Here is a 25,003-nt window from a genome sequence, read left to right on the forward strand (position 1 = left end):
CTTTTATCTGCAAAGAAATCAACAACTTCACTACTATAGGAATAGAAGTTCTAAGAATCACATTTTCTTCATCCAAGATATTAATTATTTACAATAAGAATTTACTACTGAATAAATTACAACCTTATTATACTGAATTCAATTCCTTTAAAATATATGCTTAATGTTTTAGTAAAAAGGATAAAGTACATTGTTGGTAATATATAAAATCATATGTCAGGAAACAAAAATAAGATTTTTTAATTTAAATTCTTGCAATTTAATAATAAAATATGAAACATAAACACAACGTATATAAAAAAGCAGGTGGCAAAAATTTCATACTGCTAGTGCTAAATTCTTGTACTGCAATTTTTAAATAATTCAAGTAAAAGTAAATGAATCCACTACAGTAGTGATATTTTGTTGCATTGGAGGCAGATGATTGTAATGAATATCACAATCCTTTAATGCATTGTGACATTTAAAAAAACGCCGATTTACAAAGGAACAAGAAAGAAATATAGCATTCTTCGAAATATATATCTTCATACATTCTATTTACTTCAGAAATAAGATGAAATAAAAAATCATTACTTAAATGCAAGACACCTAAAAATAGCTTGAAATTCAAATGATGTATTTTGTTTCACACATTTTCTATTTATCTCCTCAAAAGAAAGTGAAACTTTCTGTCCACACATTTGTTCTTAATTTAGAAAGAAAAATTCTACGACACTTTTATAGTGAAAAATGGATCAGTAAGGAAATAAGCTCTACCTATTTATTAATGAAACGGTAAAACAAATTCCTTCAAATAGACTGAAATTATTCATTAAGACACAGCCAAATATTTGAATCTATTAAATGAATGACAGAAGATAAAAATAAAAATAAATATTGAAAATATCAGATCATATACTTCCCGAGTGAAGGGAAAAAAAAAAACACTCCTCTCCCCACAAGCATAAAACTTTGCACGATATCAAGATACTTTACAAAATCAAAATCTCATACAACTTAAAAATATAACGAAAAATACTATAATACTTCGAAAGAATTTCTTGGGAAATTCTTTTGTAGTATTTCTTTTCATAATTTTTAAAGAATTTCTTTTTTCGTCTTTTACTTGATAAGAACGAAGTTCATCGATAACTTTAATTTGAGGATATTTAAATCATACGTCTCTGCCTTTTCGTTATGATTCACGCGCCATATCTTTTCTAAGCTGAATCAAATTTACCACTTAGCTAAAATGAAAAGACCAATCAAACTGAAAGAAAATTGCTCATTTCTTTGAAGAATAATAACTATGTTACAACTTTTATCAGATTACAATACTTATATAGTTGCTCTCCGAGAATCTCACCTGAATTCCACGTAGAGAGCTGAAATTCTCACACTAATCTATATGTAGAATTGATCAATTCACTCATCGAAAGTATTGGCGTGGATATTCTTATTGAAATTCTTCTACCCCTCAATCTATTCCCTTCTCCTTTTGAAAAGATAAGCTGCCCGATCCAACTTTCTACATGTCAACGAAACAACGTTCAAAGCATTTACAGACCTCCGCGTGGTAATATCTCTATCCAAGAATAAAGCAATAGTTTCAATTCAAACAGCAAATGAATAGCAATTAACGACTTCATGCGAATGGAATTCAAACAAACAAATCAGAAGAGGAACGATCATCTACAATTTTTTCTGCAATAATCTAAACGAGTTGGTTGTGTTCCTATCAATATTGTTTCCCAATAATGTCCGTAGTCCCAGAGCACTTGATTTTGGAATCCTGAAGAATTTCTTTTTCTGGAAAGGTCGATTCAATTAATGATAACAATAGAGATCATAATACGACTTCCCTGCATATTAATGCCAACATTTTTTATATAAAAATATACTTTACTGGGCTAAATTCCATCAAATCATCATAAACTTGTTCCCTAAATATACAGTAATCGTCTCAGTTGTCAAAATCGGCAAAAATATGGTAAAGCTCACCAGCTCCATTTTAGCAGCTGTCAATCTGATCTCATGTGAACAATAATAAATGGTCTCAAAAGAAAGCTTCTTCCAATTCACCTAGAAAAATAATGAAAAGGGAAATAAGTATGGAAAAAGACAACATATAACATTTTATCACAGGTGCAAGGATAAATTTATTAGATTAGCAACTCACTCAAAAGAAATATCAATATGCTCTTCAACCTATGCTCTGAGCAAAATCTCATTCATTGAACAAACAGAAAGTTCACGAAAAAAGGCATACAAAAACATGAATTCTGGAACACGAACGGATTAAAGTACATCTTTTCTCAATAATCCTCAACTACATGACAACAAGCCAATCGTTAAAACCTTTTATACAGCCCAAAAAACCAAATCAACCAGGTAACTTCTATAATATGGGAAACTGCGGCTGAGAACATAAAAAATCTCAAATTGATGATTTCAGCAAAGAACTCTGACGATAATTCCTTAATCAAATCAAAAACCATGAAAATCAAATAATTAAAGAGCAACTCTACAATGCCCAATGGAATGGCAAAAGATACATTTCCTCATTATATTTATAAATGTATATTGCCATTGAAACTCACCTAACTTCTATCCAAAATAATTTGCAGCTATTGTACTGCTTCTCTTTTCTAATCGGATACGACACTGGTACAGTTCTTACTATTTTACCTCGGTAACTACAAATATCAAACTGAATGGAATTGTTAAATCACAATGAATCTTCACATATTTAATTCAAGCAGTCTCTTTTAATATAAGAAAATATATACATATAAGAACATAACCTTATCTTATAAGAAAAGTATAATTACTGAAAGGTTTTTAAATTCGAAAAATCTTACGATACATATAGTATTTTCCCGGAAAATTATTTTCCCACAGCAGATGACTTACAAAAATTCAAGTTTCTGATACTTTATTTTTATGATACTAATTTCAATCTCTCTTTGAGATCTAATTATTTTTCAAGTTATTCTACTATATGCATATCCAAAAATACAATTTGAATTTCTGCGAAACTACAAAATGTTGCCATACCAATTCATGTAAAAATGTTTATAAATATATTATTAGTGGAATTCAAAATAAATAAATAAATAAAAATAAATAACTGAAAGTAACTCTTGGCATGTATGTCCATTTCTCCCTTGATTGAGAGGGGCCATTATCGCTTCCCTGTCTCGGAAGTGGATTATATATAATTTCCTCAAGAAATACATGAATCGATGAATGCAATACTTCTGGGCAGACATCATGCTAAAATAAACAAACAATACTAAAGTATCACAATAACCATGCACAGTTTCAGATTCTTGATTAAGTTCGGTCAGAAAAATAGACTAAATACATGCACTCGCATCGTATTAGACGCTGCTTAGGGTCAAGAAATTGGAAATAATAACACTATTTAAGACAAAGTCAAAGCTAAAGAACTTATTCTAAATTATAATGTAATTATAACCATTCAAAAACAATTAAATATTGAAAAATTTCTGCATACATAAATGTTCCCGTATAATCGAATAAATCATTTATAAACAAACGGTTAATCCAAACATATCTTCCTTCATTTGTTTATATAATAGTAAACGTAGCAGCAGTATTAGTTTCTTTACTATGTTTACTACAAGTAAATATACCAGTAGACAAATAGTAAAATAAATATCCAAACAGTTACTTTAACTAACTTAACATATTTAAAGAAGCAACTCGTGCGGGCAGGACGATATGTCATAAACAACTCTATGACCTGTAAAGGAAGCAACTGCTCCCACCACTACATTAATAAGAGGTGTATTATTGATATTTTACGTCATCCGAAATCAGTTGCTTAGTATATCAACTACTCAAGAAAAGCGTCTTACTGCCATTGTGGTGGTTACAGGCGCTAGTAATAAGAAAGAAAGCTGCACTATGTAGGTATCACTATGTACTTCAGTACATATTATGTTGGATATTTTACTTAATTAACATACAGTTTGATATTTCATAGTTTGAAAGATTATTTAAAATTACACATCCAACAGCATGTTCAGGTAGAATTTATATATCAGTGTACTCAATATTTCAAGCAATTAAAAAACTATGAATGAAATTTCTGCAAATCAAAGATTCAAGGCAAAAGAGTCTCATCTAGAATAAGAATTAATGATTGAAAATAAAATTGAATTTATCTGCTTAAAAATTCTTAATATTGTGATAAAGAGATTAAAACCAACATGTCGGCATTATAAAAGTTTCTAAGGTCTCGAAAATTTTAAAATAGTTTTGAAACAGAAAAGGTATCTCGCGGGCAGGGAATTCAACCACGGTCTCCCACGTGGGATACTGGCCACTGTGCAATTCTTACAGGCGGAAACCACAAAATTCCTTAGCGAGGACAACTGAATATTGAAATATGCTGTATGCTTCTAACAATATTGAAAAGACTCATGCCATCATGGGAAGGGAAGCGCAACCGTGGAAGCCATTACCGACAACTCAATTCTTTGAGGATTTAATATGGGAAGAAAAATTGCAGTATCTTTGAACGACTCCATGCAATAAACTCACATTGAAATGCAGTATCCACTAACACACAGAAAAAATCTGGACTAAATTTTAATCGCATGGTTCCTCTGATTGGCAAACTTTGCCACTTTTCCAAAAGAATAAATTACTTTTATACGAACAAAGTTTCAATACCTATTTTAACTGATGCTTCTCAAATATGAGGACTTGTGCCTAAAACTAACCTGAACAAAATACTTCGTAACATCATCAGTGCTCACTGGTGTATTCAGAACACTAAGAAATTAAACTCTCAAAGTTTGAGGATTTCTTCGAAGAACTCTAAGGAAAATTCTTTCAACAAATTAAAGCTCATGAAAATCAAATAATTAAAGTACAAATCAAATATGCCCAATGCAATGGCAAAATATACATTCTGATTCTACTGTTAAATAGACATTGCTGTTAAAATCATCTAATCTCATCCCAAATTAAGTTGTTTCAATTTCCAGCGTTTCTCTTCTCATTTTTTCATTTCAAACGCCTATAAGAAATATTTTTACTTTTCTACATGATATACTAATGGAACATTTCAAATTATTTTTTCGTCTGCTACTCTCAATATCAAGATGACTAAAAGAGTGAAGTCTGTATCGCTCTTCGCGTAGCGAAAGCAAGCATTTTATTTAAAGTTAGCAGTGGTTTTAAAATTAGAAAAAATGAAATATAAGAACATAACATTATATTTAGAGATTATTTTAAGATTTGAAAAATCAAATGATAGAGAGAGCATATTTTTGGAAAACTATTATTCTATAAGAGATCGCTTAAAGAATTTGTAAAGTGCATATAACATTATTTCTATTATTGTGAAGCTAATTTCAATCTGTCTTTGAGAATTAAAAATCTTCCCAGCGATTCTACTATAAACATGTTCAACATTAAAATTCCAAACTATGCTAAAACAACAAAATTCTAGAATTCTAAAATACAATATGAATGTCTGTGAATATTTTCTCATTGAATTGCAAAATGAGGAGTAATGCAAAATAAAGCAATGGACAGAGTGGCGCTCTTGTCGTCTCCAATCATTTCTTCCTCTATGGGCAGGCACTGCAGCGCCACTCTGTCTAGAATGTTAATTCTATATAATTTGATGAAGAGTAACGATTAATGCATTACCTTTGGAAGTATATCTTATCAAAAAAAAATAATAATACAATACTAATGCTTCTCAATAACTTTACATGGTTTCGAATTCTTGATTAAGTTTAGTCAAAAAACAAACAAACAAACAAAAACTGAATCATATCGCATTCGCATCGTAGTAGACGCCATTTAAGGTCAATAAATTTGCCGTATCATTTAAGAGGAAATAAAAGCAATTTAATATTTAACAAGTATGTTCCCTTAAATATCAATTACAGAATTCATTCCCTTGCTTAATAAAAGAAGTGAAATATCAAAACCGTTAATTTTACAATATTTAAACTAGAAATTATTCTGCAAAGCAAGGTATTTCATTAATAACTTTTATCTGCAAAGAAATCAACAACTTCACTACTATAGGAATAGAAGTTCTAAGAATCACATTTTCTTCATCCAAGATATTAATTATTTACAATAAGAATTTACTACTGAATAAATTACAACCTTATTATACTGAATTCAATTCCTTTAAAATATATGCTTAATGTTTTAGTAAAAAGGATAAAGTACATTGTTGGTAATATATAAAATCATATGTCAGGAAACAAAAATAAGATTTTTTAATTTAAATTCTTGCAATTTAATAATAAAATATGAAACATAAACACAACGTATATAAAAAAGCAGGTGGCAAAAATTTCATACTGCTAGTGCTAAATTCTTGTACTGCAATTTTTAAATAATTCAAGTAAAAGTAAATGAATCCACTACAGTAGTGATATTTTGTTGCATTGGAGGCAGATGATTGTAATGAATATCACAATCCTTTAATGCATTGTGACATTTAAAAAAACGCCGATTTACAAAGGAACAAGAAAGAAATATAGCATTCTTCGAAATATATATCTTCATACATTCTATTTACTTCAGAAATAAGATGAAATAAAAAATCATTACTTAAATGCAAGACACCTAAAAATAGCTTGAAATTCAAATGATGTATTTTGTTTCACACATTTTCTATTTATCTCCTCAAAAGAAAGTGAAACTTTCTGTCCACACATTTGTTCTTAATTTAGAAAGAAAAATTCTACGACACTTTTATAGTGAAAAATGGATCAGTAAGGAAATAAGCTCTACCTATTTATTAATGAAACGGTAAAACAAATTCCTTCAAATAGACTGAAATTATTCATTAAGACACAGCCAAATATTTGAATCTATTAAATGAATGACAGAAGATAAAAATAAAAATAAATATTGAAAATATCAGATCATATACTTCCCGAGTGAAGGGAAAAAAAAAAAACACTCCTCTCCCCACAAGCATAAAACTTTGCACGATATCAAGATACTTTACAAAATCAAAATCTCATACAACTTAAAAATATAACGAAAAATACTATAATACTTCGAAAGAATTTCTTGGGAAATTCTTTTGTAGTATTTCTTTTCATAATTTTTAAAGAATTTCTTTTTTCGTCTTTTACTTGATAAGAACGAAGTTCATCGATAACTTTAATTTGAGGATATTTAAATCATACGTCTCTGCCTTTTCGTTATGATTCACGCGCCATATCTTTTCTAAGCTGAATCAAATTTACCACTTAGCTAAAATGAAAAGACCAATCAAACTGAAAGAAAATTGCTCATTTCTTTGAAGAATAATAACTATGTTACAACTTTTATCAGATTACAATACTTATATAGTTGCTCTCCGAGAATCTCACCTGAATTCCACGTAGAGAGCTGAAATTCTCACACTAATCTATATGTAGAATTGATCAATTCACTCATCGAAAGTATTGGCGTGGATATTCTTATTGAAATTCTTCTACCCCTCAATCTATTCCCTTCTCCTTTTGAATAGCAATTAACGACTTCATGCGAATGGAATTCAAGCAAACAAATCAGAAGAGGAACGATCATCTTCAATTTTTTCTGCAATAATCTAAACGAGTTGGTTGTGTTCCTATCAATATTGTTTCCCAATAATGTCCGTAGTCCCAGAACACTTGATTTTGGAATCCTGAAGAATTTCTTTTTCTGGAAAGGTCGATTCAATTAATGATAACAATAGAGATCATAATACGACTTCCCTGCATATTAATGCCAACATTTTTTATATAAAAATATACTTTACTGGGCTAAATTCCATCAAATCATCATAAACTTGTTCCCTAAATATACAGTAATCGTCTCAGTTGTCAAAATCGGCAAAAATATGGTAAAGCTCACCAGCTCCATTTTAGCAGCTGTCAATCTGATCTCATGTGAACAATAATAAATGGTCTCAAAAGAAAGCTTCTTCCAATTCACCTAGAAAAATAATGAAAAGGGAAATAAGTATGGAAAAAGACAACATATAACATTTTATCACAGGTGCAAGGATAAATTTATTAGATTAGCAACTCACTCAAAAGAAATATCAATATGCTCTTCAACCTATGCTCTGAGCAAAATCTCATTCATTGAACAAACAGAAAGTTCACGAAAAAAGGCATACAAAAACATGAATTCTGGAACACGAACGGATTAAAGTACATCTTTTCTCAATAATCCTCAACTACATGACAACAAGCCAATCGTTAAAACCTTTTATACAGCCCAAAAAACCAAATCAACCAGGTAACTTCTATAATATGGGAAACTGCGGCTGAGAACATAAAAAATCTCAAATTGATGATTTCAGCAAAGAACTCTGACGATAATTCCTTAATCAAATCAAAAACCATGAAAATCAAATAATTAAAGAGCAACTCTACAATGCCCAATGGAATGGCAAAAGATACATTTCCTCATTATATTTATAAATGTATATTGCCATTGAAACTCACCTAACTTCTATCCAAAATAATTTGCAGCTATTGTACTGCTTCTCTTTTCTAATCGGATACGACACTGGTACAGTTCTTACTATTTTACCTCGGTAACTACAAATATCAAACTGAATGGAATTGTTAAATCACAATGAATCTTCACATATTTAATTCAAGCAGTCTCTTTTAATATAAGAAAATATATACATATAAGAACATAACCTTATCTTATAAGAAAAGTATAATTACTGAAAGGTTTTTAAATTCGAAAAATCTTACGATACATATAGTATTTTCCCGGAAAATTATTTTCCCACAGCAGATGACTTACAAAAATTCAAGTTTCTGATACTTTATTTTTATGATACTAATTTCAATCTCTCTTTGAGATCTAATTATTTTTCAAGTTATTCTACTATATGCATATCCAAAAATACAATTTGAATTTCTGCGAAACTACAAAATGTTGCCATACCAATTCATGTAAAAATGTTTATAAATATATTATTAGTGGAATTCAAAATAAATAAATAAATAAAAATAAATAACTGAAAGTAACTCTTGGCATGTATGTCCATTTCTCCCTTGATTGAGAGGGGCCATTATCGCTTCCCTGTCTCGGAAGTGGATTATATATAATTTCCTCAAGAAATACATGAATCGATGAATGCAATACTTCTGGGCAGACATCATGCTAAAATAAACAAACAATACTAAAGTATCACAATAACCATGCACAGTTTCAGATTCTTGATTAAGTTCGGTCAGAAAAATAGACTAAATACATGCACTCGCATCGTATTAGACGCTGCTTAGGGTCAAGAAATTGGAAATAATAACACTATTTAAGACAAAGTCAAAGCTAAAGAACTTATTCTAAATTATAATGTAATTATAACCATTCAAAAACAATTAAATATTGAAAAATTTCTGCATACATAAATGTTCCCGTATAATCGAATAAATCATTTATAAACAAACGGTTAATCCAAACATATCTTCCTTCATTTGTTTATATAATAGTAAACGTAGCAGCAGTATTAGTTTCTTTACTATGTTTACTACAAGTAAATATACCAGTAGACAAATAGTAAAATAAATATCCAAACAGTTACTTTAACTAACTTAACATATTTAAAGAAGCAACTCGTGCGGGCAGGACGATATGTCATAAACAACTCTATGACCTGTAAAGGAAGCAACTGCTGCCACCACTACATTAATAAGAGGTGTATTATTGATATTTTACGTCATCCGAAATCAGTTGCTTAGTATATCAACTACTCAAGAAAAGCGTCTTACTGCCATTGTGGTGGTTACAGGCGCTAGTAATAAGAAAGAAAGCTGCACTATGTAGGTATCACTATGTACTTCAGTACATATTATGTTGGATATTTTACTTAATTAACATACAGTTTGATATTTCATAGTTTGAAAGATTATTTAAAATTACACATCCAACAGCATGTTCAGGTAGAATTTATATATCAGTGTACTCAATATTTCAAGCAATTAAAAAACTATGAATGAAATTTCTTCAAATCAAAGATTCAAGGCAAAAGAGTCTCATCTAGAATAAGAATTAATGATTGAAAATAAAATTGAATTTATCTGCTTAAAAATTCTTAATATTGTGATAAAGAGATTAAAACCAACATGTCGGCATTATAAAAGTTTCTAAGGTCTCGAAAATTTTAAAATAGTTTTGAAACAGAAAAGGTATCTCGCGGGCAGGGAATTCAACCACGGTCTCCCACGTGGGATACTGGCCACTGTGCAATTCTTACAGACGGAAACCACAAAATTCCTTAGCGAGGACAACTGAATATTGAAATATGCTGTATGCTTCTAACAATATTGAAAAGACTCATGCCATCATGGGAAGGGAAGCGCAACCGTGGAAGCCATTACCGACAACTCAATTCTTTGATGATTTAATATGGGAAGAAAAATTGCAGTATCTTTGAACGACTCCATGCAATAAACTCACATTGAAATGCAGTATCCACTAACACACAGAAAAAATCTGGACTAAATTTTAATCGCATGGTTCCTCTGATTGGCAAACTTTGCCACTTTTCCAAAAGAATAAATTACTTTTATACGAACAAAGTTTCAATACCTATTTTAACTGATGCTTCTCAAATATGAGGACTTGTGCCTAAAACTAACCTGAACAAAATACTTCGTAACATCATCAGTGCTCACTGGTGTATTCAGAACACTAAGAAATTAAACTCTCAAAGTTTGAGGATTTCTTCGAAGAACTCTAAGGAAAATTCTTTCAACAAATTAAAGCTCATGAAAATCAAATAATTAAAGTACAAATCAAATATGCCCAATGCAATGGCGAAATATATATTCTGATTATACTGTTAAATAGACTTTGCTGTTAAAATCATCTAATCTCATCCCAAATTAAGTTGTTTCAATTACCAGCGTCTCTCTTCTCATTTTTTCATTTCAAACGCCTATAAGAAATATTTTTACTTTTCTATATGATATACTAATGGAACATTTCAAATTATCTTTTCGTCTGCTACTCTCAATATCAAGATGACTAAAAGAGTGAAGTCTGTATCGCTCTTCGCGTAGCGAAAGCAAGCATTTTATTTAAAGTTAGCAGTGGTTTTAAAATTAGAAAAAATGAAATATAAGAACATAACATTATATTTAGAGATTATTTTAAGATTTGAAAAATCAAATGATAGAGAGAGCATATTTTTGGAAAACTATTATTCTATAAGAGATCGCTTAAAGAATTTGTAAAGTGCATATAACATTATTTCTATTATTGTGAAGCTAATTTCAATCTGTCTTTGAGAATTAAAAATCTTCCCAGCGATTCTACTATAAACATGTTCAACATTAAAATTCCAAACTATGCTAAAACAACAAAATTCTAGAATTCTAAAATACAATATGAATGTCTGTGAATATTTTCTCATTGAATTGCAAAATGAGGAGTAATGCAAAATAAAGCAATGGACAGAGTGGCGCTCTTGTCGTCTCCAATCATTTCTTCCTCTATGGGAAGGCACTGCAGCGCCACTCTGTCTAGAATGTTAATTCTATATAATATGATGAAGTGTAACGATTAATGCATTACCTTTGGAAGTATATCTTATCAAAAAAAAAAATACAATACTAATGCTTCTCAATAACTTTACATGGTTTCGAATTCTTGATTAAGTTTAGTCAAAAAACAAACAAACAAACAAAAACTGAATCATATCGCATTCGCATCGTAGTAGACGCCATTTAAGGTCAATAAATTTGCCGTATCATTTAAGAGGAAATAAAAGCAATTTTATATTTAACAAGTATGTTCCCATAAATATCAATTACAGAATTCATTCCCTTGCTTAATAAAAGAAGTGAAATATCAAAACCGTTAATTTTACAATATTTAAACTAGAAATTATTCTGCAAAGCAAGGTATTTCATTATTAACTTTTATCTGCAAAGAAATCAACAACTTCACTACTATAGGAATAGAAGTTCTAAGAATCACATTTTCTTCATCCAAGATATTAATTATTTACAATAAGAATTTACTACCGAATAAATTACAACCTTATTATACTGAATTCAATTCCTTTAAAATATATGCTTAATGTTTTAGTAAAAAGGATAAAGTACATTGTTGGTAATATATAAAATCATATGTCAGGAAACAAAAATAAGATTTTTTAATTTAAATTCTTGCAATTTAATAATAAAATATGAAACATAAACACAACGTATATAAAAAAGCAGGTGGCAAAAATTTCATACTGCTGTGCTAAATTCTTGTACTGCAATCTTTAAATAATTCAAGTAAAAGTAAATGAATCCACTACAGTAGTGATATTTTGTTGCATTGGAGGCAGATGATTGTAATGAATATCACAATCCTTTAATGCATTGTGACATTTAAAAATACGCCGATTTACAAAGGAACAAGAAAGAAATATAGCATTCTTCGAAATATATATCTTCATACATTCTATTTACTTCAGAAATAAGATGAAATAAAAAATCATTACTTAAATGCAAGACACCTAAAAATAGCTTGAAATTCAAATGATGTATTTTGTTTCACACATTTTCTATTTATCTCCTCAAAAGAAAGTGAAACTTTCTGTCCACACATTTGTTCTTAATTTAGAAAGAAAAATTCTACGACACTTTTATAGTGAAAAATGGATCAGTAAGGAAATAAGCTCTACCTATTTATTAATGAAACGGTAAAACAAATTCCTTCAAATAGACTGAAATTATTCATAAAGACACAGCCAAATATTTGAATCTATTAAATGAATGACAGAAGATAAAAATAAAAATAAATATTGAAAATATCAGATCATATACTTCCCGAGTGAAGGGAAAAAAAATAAACACTCCTCTCCCCACAAGCATAAAACTTTGCACGATATCAAGATACTTTACAAAATCAAAATCTCATATAACTTAAAAATATAACGAAAAATACTATAATACTTCGAAAGAATTTCTTGGGAAATTCTTTTGTAGTATTTCTTTTCATAATTTTTAAAGAATTTCTTTTTTCGTCTTTTACTTGATAAGAACGAAGTTCATCGATAACTTTAATTTGAGGATATTTAAATCATACGTCTCTGCCTTTTCGTTATGATTCACGCGCCATATCTTTTCTAAGCTGAATCAAATTTACCACTTAGCTAAAATGAAAAGACCAATCAAACTGAAAGAAAATTGCTCATTTCTTTGAAGAATAATAACTATGTCACAACTTTTATCAGATTACAATACTTATATAGTTGCTCTCCGAGAATCTCACCTGAATTCCACGTAGAGAGCTGAAATTCTCACACTAATCTATATGTAGAATTGATCAATTCACTCATCGAAAGTATTGGCGTGGATATTCTTATTGAAATTCGTCTACCCCTCAATCTATTCCCTTCTCCTTTTGAAAAGATAAGCTGCCCGATCCAACTTTCTACATGTCAACGAAACAACGTTCAAAGCATTTACAGACCTCCGCGTGGTAATATCTCTATCCAAGAATAAAGCAATAGTTTCAATTCAAACAGCAAATGAATAGCAATTAACGACTTCATGCGAATGGAATTCAAGCAAACAAATCAGAAGAGGAACGATCATCTACAATTTTTTCTGCAATAATCTAAACGAGTTGGTTGTGTTCCTATCAATATTGTTTCCCAATAATGTCCGTAGTCCCAGAACACTTGATTTTGGAATCCTGAAGAATTTCTTTTTCTGGAAAGGTCGATTCAATTAATGATAACAATAGAGATCATAATACGACTTCCCTGCATATTAATGCCAACATTTTTTATATAAAAATATACTTTACTGGGCTAAATTCCATCAAATCATCATAAACTTGTTCCCTAAATATACAGTAATCGTCTCAGTTGTCAAAATCGGCAAAAATATGGTAAAGCTCACCAGCTCCATTTTAGCAGCTGTCAATCTGATCTCATGTGAACAATAATAAATGGTCTCAAAAGAAAGCTTCTTCCAATTCACCTAGAAAAATAATGAAAAGGGAAATAAGTATGGAAAAAGACAACATATAACATTTTATCACAGGTGCAAGGATAAATTTATTAGATTAGCAACTCACTCAAAAGAAATATCAATATGCTCTTCAACCTATGCTCTGAGCAAAATCTCATTCATTGAACAAACAGAAAGTTCACGAAAAAAGGCATACAAAAACATGAATTCTGGAACACGAACGGATTAAAGTACATCTTTTCTCAATAATCCTCAACTACATGACAACAAGCCAATCGTTAAAACCTTTTATACAGCCCAAAAAACCAAATCAACCAGGTAACTTCTATAATATGGGAAACTGCGGCTGAGAACATAAAAAATCTCAAATTGATGATTTCAGCAAAGAACTCTGACGATAATTCCTTAATCAAATCAAAAACCATGAAAATCAAATAATTAAAGAGCAACTCTACAATGCCCAATGGAATGGCAAAAGATACATTTCCTCATTATATTTATAAATGTATATTGCCATTGAAACTCACCTAACTTCTATCCAAAATAATTTGCAGCTATTGTACTGCTTCTCTTTTCTAATCGGATACGACACTGGTACAGTTCTTACTATTTTACCTCGGTAACTACAAATATCAAACTGAATGGAATTGTTAAATCACAATGAATCTTCACATATTTAATTCAAGCAGTCTCTTTTAATATAAGAAAATATATACATATAAGAACATAACCTTATCTTATAAGAAAAGTATAATTACTGAAAGGTTTTTAAATTCGAAAAATCTTACGATACATATAGTATTTTCCCGGAAAATTATTTTCCCACAGCAGATGACTTACAAAAATTCAAGTTTCTGATACTTTATTTTTATGATACTAATTTCAATCTCTCTTTGAGATCTAATTATTTTTCAAGTTATTCTACTATATGCATATCCAAAAATACAATTTGAATTTCTGCGAAACTACAAAATGTTGCCATACCAATTCATGTAAAAATGTTTATAAATATATTATTAGTGGAATTCAAAATAAATAAATAAATAAAAATAAATAACTGAAAGTAACTCTTGGCATGTATGTCCATTTCTCCCTTGATTGAGAGGGGCCATTATCGCTTCCCTGTCTCGGAAGTGGATTATATATAATTTCCTCAAGAAATACATGAATCGATGAATGCAATACTTCTGGGCAGACATCATGCTAAAATAAACAAACAATACTAAAGTATCACAATAACCATGCACAGTTTCAGATTCTTGATTAAGTTCGGTCAGAAAAATAGACTAAATACATGCACTCGCATCGTATTAGACGCTGCTTAGGGTCAAGAAATTGGAAATAACAACACTATTTAAGACAAAGTCAAAGCTAAAGAACTTATTCTAAATTATAATGTAATTATAACCATTCAAAAACAATTAACTATTGAAAAATTTCTGCATACATAAATGTTCCCGTATAATCGAATAAATCATTTATAAACAAACGGTTAATCCAAACATATCTTCCTTCATTTGTTTATATAATAGTAAACGTAGCAGCAGTATTAGTTTCTTTACTATGTTTACTACAAGTAAATATACCAGTAGACAAATAGTAAAATAAATATCCAAACAGTTACTTTAACTAACTTAACATATTTAAAGAAGCAACTCGTGCGGGCAGGACGATATGTCATAAACAACTCTATGACCTGTAAAGGAAGCAACTGCTCCCACCACTACATTAATAAGAGGTGTATTATTGATATTTTACGTCTTCCGAAATCAGTTGCTTAGTATATCAACTACTCAAGAAAAGCGTCTTACTGCCATTGTGGTGGTTACAGGCGCTAGTAATAAGAAAGAAAGCTGCACTATGTAGGTATCACTATGTACTTCAGTACATATTATGTTGGATATTTTACTTAATTAACATACAGTTTGATATTTCATAGTTTGAAAGATTATTTAAAATTACACATCCAACAGCATGTTCAGGTAGAATTTATATATCAGTGTACTCAATATTTCAAGCAATTAAAAAACTATGAATGAAATTTCTGCAAATCAAAGATTCAAGGCAAAAGAGTCTCATCTAGAATAAGAATTAATGATTGAAAATAAAATTGAATTTATCTGCTTAAAAATTCTTAATATTGTGATGATGAGATTAAAACCAACATGTCGGCATTATAAAAGTTTCTAAGGTCTCGAAAATTTTAAAATAGTTTTGAAACAGAAAAGGTATCTCGCGGGCAGGGAATTCAACCACGGTCTCCCACGTGGGATACTGGCCACTGTGCAATTCTTACAGACGGAAACCACAAAATTCCTTAGCGAGGACAACTGAATATTGAAATATGCTGTATGCTTCTAACAATATTGAAAAGACTCATGCCATCATGGGAAGGGAAGCGCAACCGTGGAAGCCATTACCGACAACTCAATTCTTTGATGATTTAATATGGGAAGAAAAATTGCAGTATCTTTGAACGACTCCATGCAATAAACTCACATTGAAATGCAGTATCCACTAACACACAGAAAATATCTGGACTAAATTTTAATCGCATGGTTCCTCTGATTGGCAAACTTTGCCACTTTTCCAAAAGAATAAATTACTTTTATACGAACAAAGTTTCAATACCTATTTTAACTGATGCTTCTCAAATATGAGGACTTGTGCCTAAAACTAACCTGAACAAAATACTTCGTAACATCATCAGTGCTCACTGGTGTATTCAGAACACTAAGAAATTAAACTCTCAAAGTTTGAGGATTTCTTCGAAGAACTCTAAGGAAAATTCTTTCAACATATTAAAGCTCATGAAAATCAAATAATTAAAGTACAAATCAAATATGCCCAATGCAATGGCGAAATATACATTCTGATTCTACTGTTAAATAGACATTGCTGTTAAAATCATCTAATCTCATCCCAAATTAAGTTGTTTCAATTTCCAGCGTTTCTCTTCACATTTTTTCATTTCAAACGCCTATAAGAAATATTTTTACTTTTCTATATGATATACTAATGGAACATTTCAAATTATTTTTTCGTCTGCTACTCTCAATATCAAGATGACTAAAAGAGTGAAGTCTGTATCGCTCTTTGCGTAGCGAAAGCAAGCATTTTATTTAAAGTTAGCAGTGGTTTTAAAATTAGAAAAAATGAAATATAAGAACATAACATTATATTTAGAGATTATTTTAAGATTTGAAGAATCAAATGATAGAGAGAGCATATTTTTGGAAAACTATTATTCTATAAGAGATCGCTTAAAGAATTTGTAAAGTGCATATAACATTATTTCTATTATTGTGAAGCTAATTTCAATCTGTCTTTGAGAATTAAAAATCTTCCCAGCGATTCTACTATAAACATGTTCAACATTAAAATTCCAAACTATGCTAAAACAACAAAATTCTAGAATTCTAAAATACAATATGAATGTCTGTGAATATTTTCTCATTGAATTGCAAAATGAGGAGTAATGCAAAATAAAGCAATGGACAGAGTGGCGCTCTTGTCGTCTCCAATCATTTCTTCCTCTATGGGCAGGCACTGCAGCGCCACTCTGTCTAGAATGTTAATTCTATATAATTTGATGAAGTGTAACGATTAATGGATTACCTTTGGAAGTATATCTTATCAAAAAAAAAAAATACAATACTAATGCTTCTCAATAACTTTACATGGTTTCGAATTCTTGATTAAGTTTAGTCAAAAAACAAACAAACAAAAAAAAAACCTGAATCATATCGCATTTGCATCGTCGTAGACGCCATTTAAGGTCAATAAATTTGCCGTATCATTTAAGAGGAAATAAAAGCAATTTAATATTTAACAAGTATGTTCCCTTAAATATCAATTACAGAATTCATTCCCTTGCTTAATAAAAGAAGTGAAATATCGAAATCGTTAATTTTACAATATTTAAACTAAAATTATTCTGCAAAGCAAGGTATTTCATTATTAACTTTTATCTGCAAAGAAATCAACAACTTCACTACTATAGGAATAGAAGTTCTAAGAATCAGATTTTCTTCATCCAAGATATTAATTATTTACAATAAGAATTTACTACTGAATAAATTACAACCTTATTATACTGAATTCAATTCCTTTAAAATATATGCTTAATGTTTTAGTAAAAAGGATAAAGTACATTGTTGGTAATATATAAAATCATATGTCAGGAAACAAAAATAAGATTTTTAAATTTAAATCCATGCAATTTAATAATAAAATATGAAACATGAACACAACGTATATAAAAAGGCAGGTGGCAAAAATTTCCTACTGCTTGTGCTAAATTCTTGTACTGCAATCTTTAAATAATTCAAGTAAAAGTAAGTGAATCCACTACAGTAGTGATATTTTGTTGCATTTGAGGCAGATGATTGTTATGAATATCACAATCCTTTAATGCATTGTGTTGCGGCAAGCAAGCAAGCAAACAATTTTGTATAATTACTTTAACTTGAGTGGCATCACCTTGTTTTATTGTTATTCTAAAATAACGTATATGCTTGTACGTCTACTTGTTGTGAAGAAGAAATGTATGCTTTACTAAGCTGACGTCCTTAATATATGGTGCCGAAAACCGGGATCGAACCAGGGACCTTTAGATAGTCGTAAACAAAAGTTAAAAAATAGTAATCGTTGTTTTTTATGCACAAACCGTGGCCATAACGTAAATAACTGCCCCCTGAAAGACAAAGCCCCTTGCTATAAATGCAAAAAAAGGCATCATGTTTCCATCTGCAAAACTGTAACTGAGAATCCAAATTTAACTACTATTCCAGTTACATCTACTAATAACGTTGATATTATAACTCCCAAATTTACTCATCTGCAAACAGCTCGAGTATATGTAATTGGCCCAACTGGTAAAACAAAAGTAACGAGGTGTCTCTTAGACGGAGGGAGTCAGTCTAGCTTCATTCATCCTAGTTTGATCGACTTCTTGCAACTGGAAATCACTAGCTCAGAAATATTGAATCTTCAAGCATTCGAATCCATTTCAACAAACACTGAAACGAGACGGAAGGTCAAATTTATCTTGTCAAGTATTTGGAGCAACTCAAAAATAAATATACAAGCATTTGAAAGTTCAAATACTTATGCCTTTCATCCATCTGCTCCCCAACCTGTCTCTTCTTTTGCTCATAGTCAAAAGTTGAAACTTGCTGATCCATCAGACAGCTTAAACGACTTACCTATAGAAATTCTGATAGGTGCTGATTTTTATTGGACTATAGGGCATACTAAATCCCCTAATAGACTTTCTGCGACTCATGTGTTAATACCTACACTATTTGGATGGATTCTTTCCGGAAACCGTTCGTTCACTACTATAGCATATTTTTCTGTTTCTTCAGTTCACAACATCAGCTCAGAAACTTTGGTACGGGATCTGGACGATCACGTGAGACGATTTTGGGGCTTGGAAACAATTGGCATTAAAACTATGCAAGATAAAGGGATGGCTATTCATAATTCTGAAATTTTAAGTGATTTTCACAATTCATTTTGCAAAGTTGATGGCCGCCGTGTTGTAAAGTTACCATGGAAACCAGAGGTGATTCTTTCATCGAATAATTACGAAATAGCACTCAAACGATTTCAAATACTCCGTAACAAACTCTTTACTCATTCAGACTTAAGAGATATTTATACAGAACATATGCAAAATTATATCGATAACCAACATGTTGAACTTGCTGATAATTGTCCTTGCAACGAATCAAAACTATTTTACTTGCCTCATCATATATTGAAAAAACAAAAGAATGACGAAAAGAAATGGCGAATTGTATTTGACGCTTCTTCTCATACACCAGGACATCCTTCCTTAAATGATGCTCTTGAGCAGGGTCCGAATTTGCTTCCAGAAATATTTGCAACATTGTTACGATTTCGACTTCACAAATTCGCAATCACGAGCGACGGACGTCAAGCATTCTTGCAACTTATTTTGGATGAAGAGGATAGAAACTGTACTAGGTTCCTGTGGTTTAGGACAGAAAAGGATGCAAACGGAAAAATACATTTGCGAAATGAAATACTTACTTATCGTTTTTCACGTTTACCTTTTGGATTGACTTCTAGTCCTTTTTTGCTTTCTGCCACTCTTCGTTAATTAGTTAATATGTACTCTGATTCCTACCCTACTGCAGCTAAACACTTGGAGAATAATATTTTCATGGACGACTTTGTTATGGGAGTGGATACTGCTGAACAAGCAACAACTCTTTACCAAGAAATGCAAGATTTGATGACACAGATAAGTTTACCTTTGGCTAAATGGAGTACAAACTCCAAGAACCTACAGGCTATTTGGGAACTAAAGGATATCATCTTTAAATGCAATACGCAAGTATTAGGAATTAACTGGAATACCAAAGAAGACGTGTTTCATACAGATATAAACGAAAGTGTTTATCAGTTTGCTGTTCCTGCAACAAATCGTTTACTTCTTAAAATTGTATCAAAGTTGTATGATCCTTTAGGCCTCTATGCACCAGCAATAGTAATTGGAAAAATTCTTTTTCAAACCACGTGGCTCATGGGAGTTCAATGAGACGAAATTCTTCTTCCAGTCATTGCCGCAAGCTTTAACAGATGGGTATCTGAAATATCATCTTTAAACAAGATACATATTCCTCGCTGGATTGGAATTTCTGCTACTTCTCACATGAGTATCCATGTCTTTTGCGATGCTTCGGAAAAGGCCTATGGTGCCGCATTATACATTTGTTTCATTGAGCTTAACGAAACAAACGTTCGCCTAGTTTGCAGTCGCAATAGACTTTCTCCACTTAAAAAGGTGACACTTCCACGGTTAGAACTTTTGGCAGCCTTACTAGGAGCTCGTTTACTTCACTATTTTTGCAAAGAAACTGGTTTAGAAAATCAAACATCAACACTTTGGAGTGATTCAACTGTTGTATTAAGTTGGATAAGAAATGATACTAATCGATGGAAAACATTCGTATGTAACCGAGTAACTGAAATTCTTCAATACACTTTTCCATCGCAGTGGCGACATTGCCCAGGCACACAGAACCCAGCAGATCATCTCTCCCGTGGTGTATTCCCAGCAGAATTACCATATCTAGAAACTTTGTGGAACGGCCCAAGTTGGTTAGCACAAATTTCAGGCACCTGGCCAGTTCAAAACATTTTGACAAATGAAGAAAAATTATTAATGGATATAGAAGCTCGTCAAGTAAAGAACCAAACATCGACTATCCAAACTTTAATCGATATATCCCGCTTCAGTTCATACACAAAACTTTTGAGAATTACAGCGTGGATTTATCGTTTTCTGAACAACTGTAAATCTCGACAACATTTTACTTCAGAATTGACAACTGATGAACTGAATAAGGCAAGAAACTATTGGATTTCAGTTGTACAGAAACAGAGTTTTTCTGTAGAAATCAACGCACTAGAGCATAATCGTTCCTTACCTAAATCCTCAAAAATTTCTCGGTTTCACCCATTTCTAAAAGATAACATTTTACGACTTGGTGGTAGGCTGCAATTCGCACGAATATCAGTTGAACAAAGACACCCAATACTACTTGAAGGATCTCATTAATTTGTGCACTTGTTGATTAGACACACGCACATTCGTCTACATCATATGGGTGTTCGTGTAGTTCTTTCAGAATTACGCTCCGAGTTTTGGATACTCCGTGGTCGTCAAGCCATCAAGCGAGTGATTAAAACCTATTTACCGTGCAAACTGTCTCATGCTTTAAGTTCTAATGAAATAGAAGCCCCTCTTCCAGCTGACAGACTCACTCCTTGTATGCCTTTCGATACTACTGGAATAGACTTTGCAGGCCCAATTTATATTAGGACCTTTAAACCTTCAAATACAGCTTACATCACGCTATTTACATGTTCTACTACTAGAGCCTTGCATATCGAACTTGTTTCTGACCTTTCTGTAGACAAGTTTCTTTTGGCCTTGCAACGATTTGTCAGTAGAAGAGGACTTCCACATACTATATACAGTGACAACGCCACTACCTTCCATGCCACAAACAAAGAACTAATTTTCCTTTGGAATACATTGACATCAGCAAAAGTGCAGCAATTCTATGCTCACAATGGTATAAAGTGGAAGTTTATTGCACCACGAGCAGCTTTGTGGGGAGGATGGCGGGAGCGACTAATAGGTCTAACCAAACGATGCCTTCGAAAATCCCTTGGTAGCTCATTACTAGATGAGGAAGCCTTAACTAAGGTATTAGTGGGAATAGAAGCCTCACTCAACAGTAGACCTTTGATTTATGAGCGTGGTGAGAATGATACAGAGGAAGCTTTGACCCCAGCTCATTTCCTAACTGGTCGAAAGTTGACCACTGTCCCATCTGGACCTGAGTCTAGAAATGACAAGCTCACAAATATTTACAGGCAACAGCAAGACTTACTGGATACATTTTGGAGAAGATGGTTCAAAGAATATCTTTTGGAGTTACGCACATTTCATCAAGTAGGGAATGTAAAGCAATCACCACGAGTACGAGTAGGTGACTTGGTACTATTACAAGAAGATCTGCGACCACGACAAATGTGGAAGAAAGCTCTCGTAGTGAAATTAATCGATGGCCGGGACGGAAGAATTCGAACCTGCATACTTCGTGTCAAAGGAAAGGAGATTACCCGTCCAATTCAACTGGTCATACCTCTGGAGGTTGACCAGGGTGGGGAGGATGTCGCGGAAGGAGAGCAAGCAAACAATTTTGTATAATTACTTTAGCTTGAGTGGCATCACCTTGTTTTATTGTTATTCTAAAACTACTTATATGCTTGTACGTCTACTTGTTGTGAAGAATAAATGTATGCTTTACTAAGCTGACGTCCTTAATATATGGTGCCGAAAACCGGGATCGAACCAGGGACCTTTAGATAGTCGTAAACAAAAGTTTAAAAATAGTAATCGTTGTTTTTTATGCACAAACCGTGGCCATAACGTAAATAATTGCCCCCTGAAAGACAAAGCCCGTTGCTATAAATGCAAAAAAAGGCTGACGTCCTTAATAGCATTGTGACATTTAAAAAAACGCTGATTTACAAAGGAACAAGAAAGAAATATAGCATTCTTCGAAATATATATCTTCATACATTCTATTTACTTCAGAAGTGAGATGGAAAAAAAATCATTGCTTAAATGCAAGACACCTAAAAATAGCTTGAAATTCAAATGATGTATTTTATTTCACACATTTTCTATTGATCTCCTCAAAAGAAAGTAAAACTTTCTGTCCACACATTTGTTCTTAATTTATAAAGAAAAATTCTACGACACTTTTATGGTGAAAAATGCATCAGTAAGGAAATAAGCTCTACCTATTTATTAATGAAACGGTAAAACAAATTCCTTCAAATAGACTAAAATTATTCATTAAGACACAGCCAAATATTTGAATCTATTAAATCAATAACAGAAGAAAAAAAATAAAAATAAATATTGAAAATATCAGATCATTTACTTCCCGAGTGAAGGGGAAAAAAAAAACTCCTCTCCCCGCAAGCATAAAACTTTGCACGATATCAAGATACTTTACAAAATCAAAATCACAGATAACTTAAAAATATAACAAAAAATACTATAATACTCCGAAAGAATTTCTTGGGAAATTCTTTTGTAGCATTTCTTTTCATAATTTTTAAAGAATTTCTTTTTTCGTCTTTTACTTGATAAGGACGACGTTCACCGATAACCATAATATTGAGGATATTCAAATCATACGTCTTTGCCTTTTCGTTATGATTCACGCGCCATATCTTTTCTAAGCTGAATCAAATTTACCACTTAGCTATAATGAAAAGACCTGTCAAACTGAAAGAAAATTGCTCAGTTCTTTTAAGAATAATAACTTTGTTACAACTTTTATCAGATTACAATACTTATATAGTTGCTCTCCAAGAATCTCACCTGAATTCCACGTAGAGAGCTGAAATTCTCACACTAATCTATATGTAGAATTGATCAATTCACTCATCGAAAGTATTGGCGTGGATATTCTTATTGAAATTCGTCTACCCCTCAATCTATTCCCTTCTCCTTTTGAAAAGATAAGCTGCCCGATCCAACTTTCTACATGTCAACGAAACAACGTTCAAAGCATTTTACAGACCTCCGCGTGGTAATATCTCTGTCCAAGAATAAAACAATAGTTTCAATTCAAACAGCAAATGAATAGCAATTAACGACTTCATGCGAATGGAATTCAAGCAAACAAATCAGAAAAGGAACGATCATCTATAATTTTTTCTGCAATAATCTAAACGAGTTGGTTGTGTTCCTATCAATATTGTTTCCCAATAATGTCCGTAGTCCCAGAACACTTTATTTTGGAATCCTGAAGAATTTCTTTTTCTGGAAAGGTCGATTCCATTAATGATAACAATAGAGATCATAATACGACTTCCCTGCATATTAATGCCAACATTTTTTATATAAAAATATACTTACTGGGCTAAATTCCATCAAATCATCATAAACTTGTTCCCTAAATATACAGTAATCGTCTCAGTTGTCAAAATCGGCAAAAATATGGTAAAGCTCACCAGCTCCATTTTAGCAGCTGTCAATCTGATCTCATGTGAACAGTAATAAACGGTCTCAAAAGAAAGCTTCTTCCAATTCACCTAGAAAAATAATGAAAAGGGAAATAAGTATGGAAAAAGACAACATATAACATTTTATCACAGGTTCAAGGATAAATTTATTAGATTAGCACCTCACTCAAAAGAAATATCAATACATTTGGTCAAGAACTTTGAACAGACTGGCTTCTCAACCGCAGCTCTCAGCAAAATCTCTTTTATTAAACAAATCGAAAGTTCACGAAAAAGAACATACCAACAACCCGAATTCTGGCCACGAACGGCATAAAATACTTCTATTCAAATAATCTTCAACTTTATGACTACAAACCAATAATTAAAATCTTTTTTACAGCTCAAAAAATCAAATCAGCCAGGTAACTTTTCAAATACGGGAAATTGCGGCTAAAACTAACCTG

The 25,003-nt window shown here is 31.5% G+C and overlaps 3 protein-coding genes across 3 annotated transcripts in view; all 3 read left to right on the top strand.

Annotated features, from left to right (window-relative positions):
• Positions 1-20,097, top strand: part of LOC129959773 (uncharacterized) — a 58,066-nt gene extending 37,969 nt beyond the window's left edge. Inside the window, exon 2 of the mRNA XM_056072666.1 lies at positions 18,761-20,097. Coding sequence (XP_055928641.1) covers positions 18,761-20,097 — 1,337 coding nt within the window. The remainder of the gene's footprint in view (positions 1-18,760) is intronic.
• A 555-nt stretch (positions 20,098-20,652) lies between these two features.
• LOC129959774 (uncharacterized) lies at positions 20,653-21,561 on the top strand. The gene has a single exon (XM_056072667.1). The coding sequence runs from the start codon at positions 20,653-20,655 to the stop codon at positions 21,559-21,561; it is 909 nt and encodes a 302-aa protein (XP_055928642.1).
• Positions 21,562-21,606: 45 nt separating this feature from the next.
• LOC129959775 (uncharacterized) lies at positions 21,607-22,722 on the top strand. The gene has a single exon (XM_056072668.1). The coding sequence runs from the start codon at positions 21,607-21,609 to the stop codon at positions 22,720-22,722; it is 1,116 nt and encodes a 371-aa protein (XP_055928643.1).
• Positions 22,723-25,003: the final 2,281 nt, after the last annotated feature.

The sequence above is a fragment of the Argiope bruennichi genome, chromosome X2 (assembly GCF_947563725.1).
Source record: "Argiope bruennichi chromosome X2, qqArgBrue1.1, whole genome shotgun sequence".
Lineage (NCBI taxonomy): Eukaryota > Metazoa > Arthropoda > Arachnida > Araneae > Araneidae > Argiope > Argiope bruennichi.

Coding starts and splice junctions, on each gene's coding strand:
- LOC129959775 (XM_056072668.1), top strand. CDS start 21,607: ATGGGTGTTCGTGTAGTTCTTTCAGAATTACGCTCCGAGTTTTGGATA.
- LOC129959774 (XM_056072667.1), top strand. CDS start 20,653: ATGAGTATCCATGTCTTTTGCGATGCTTCGGAAAAGGCCTATGGTGCC.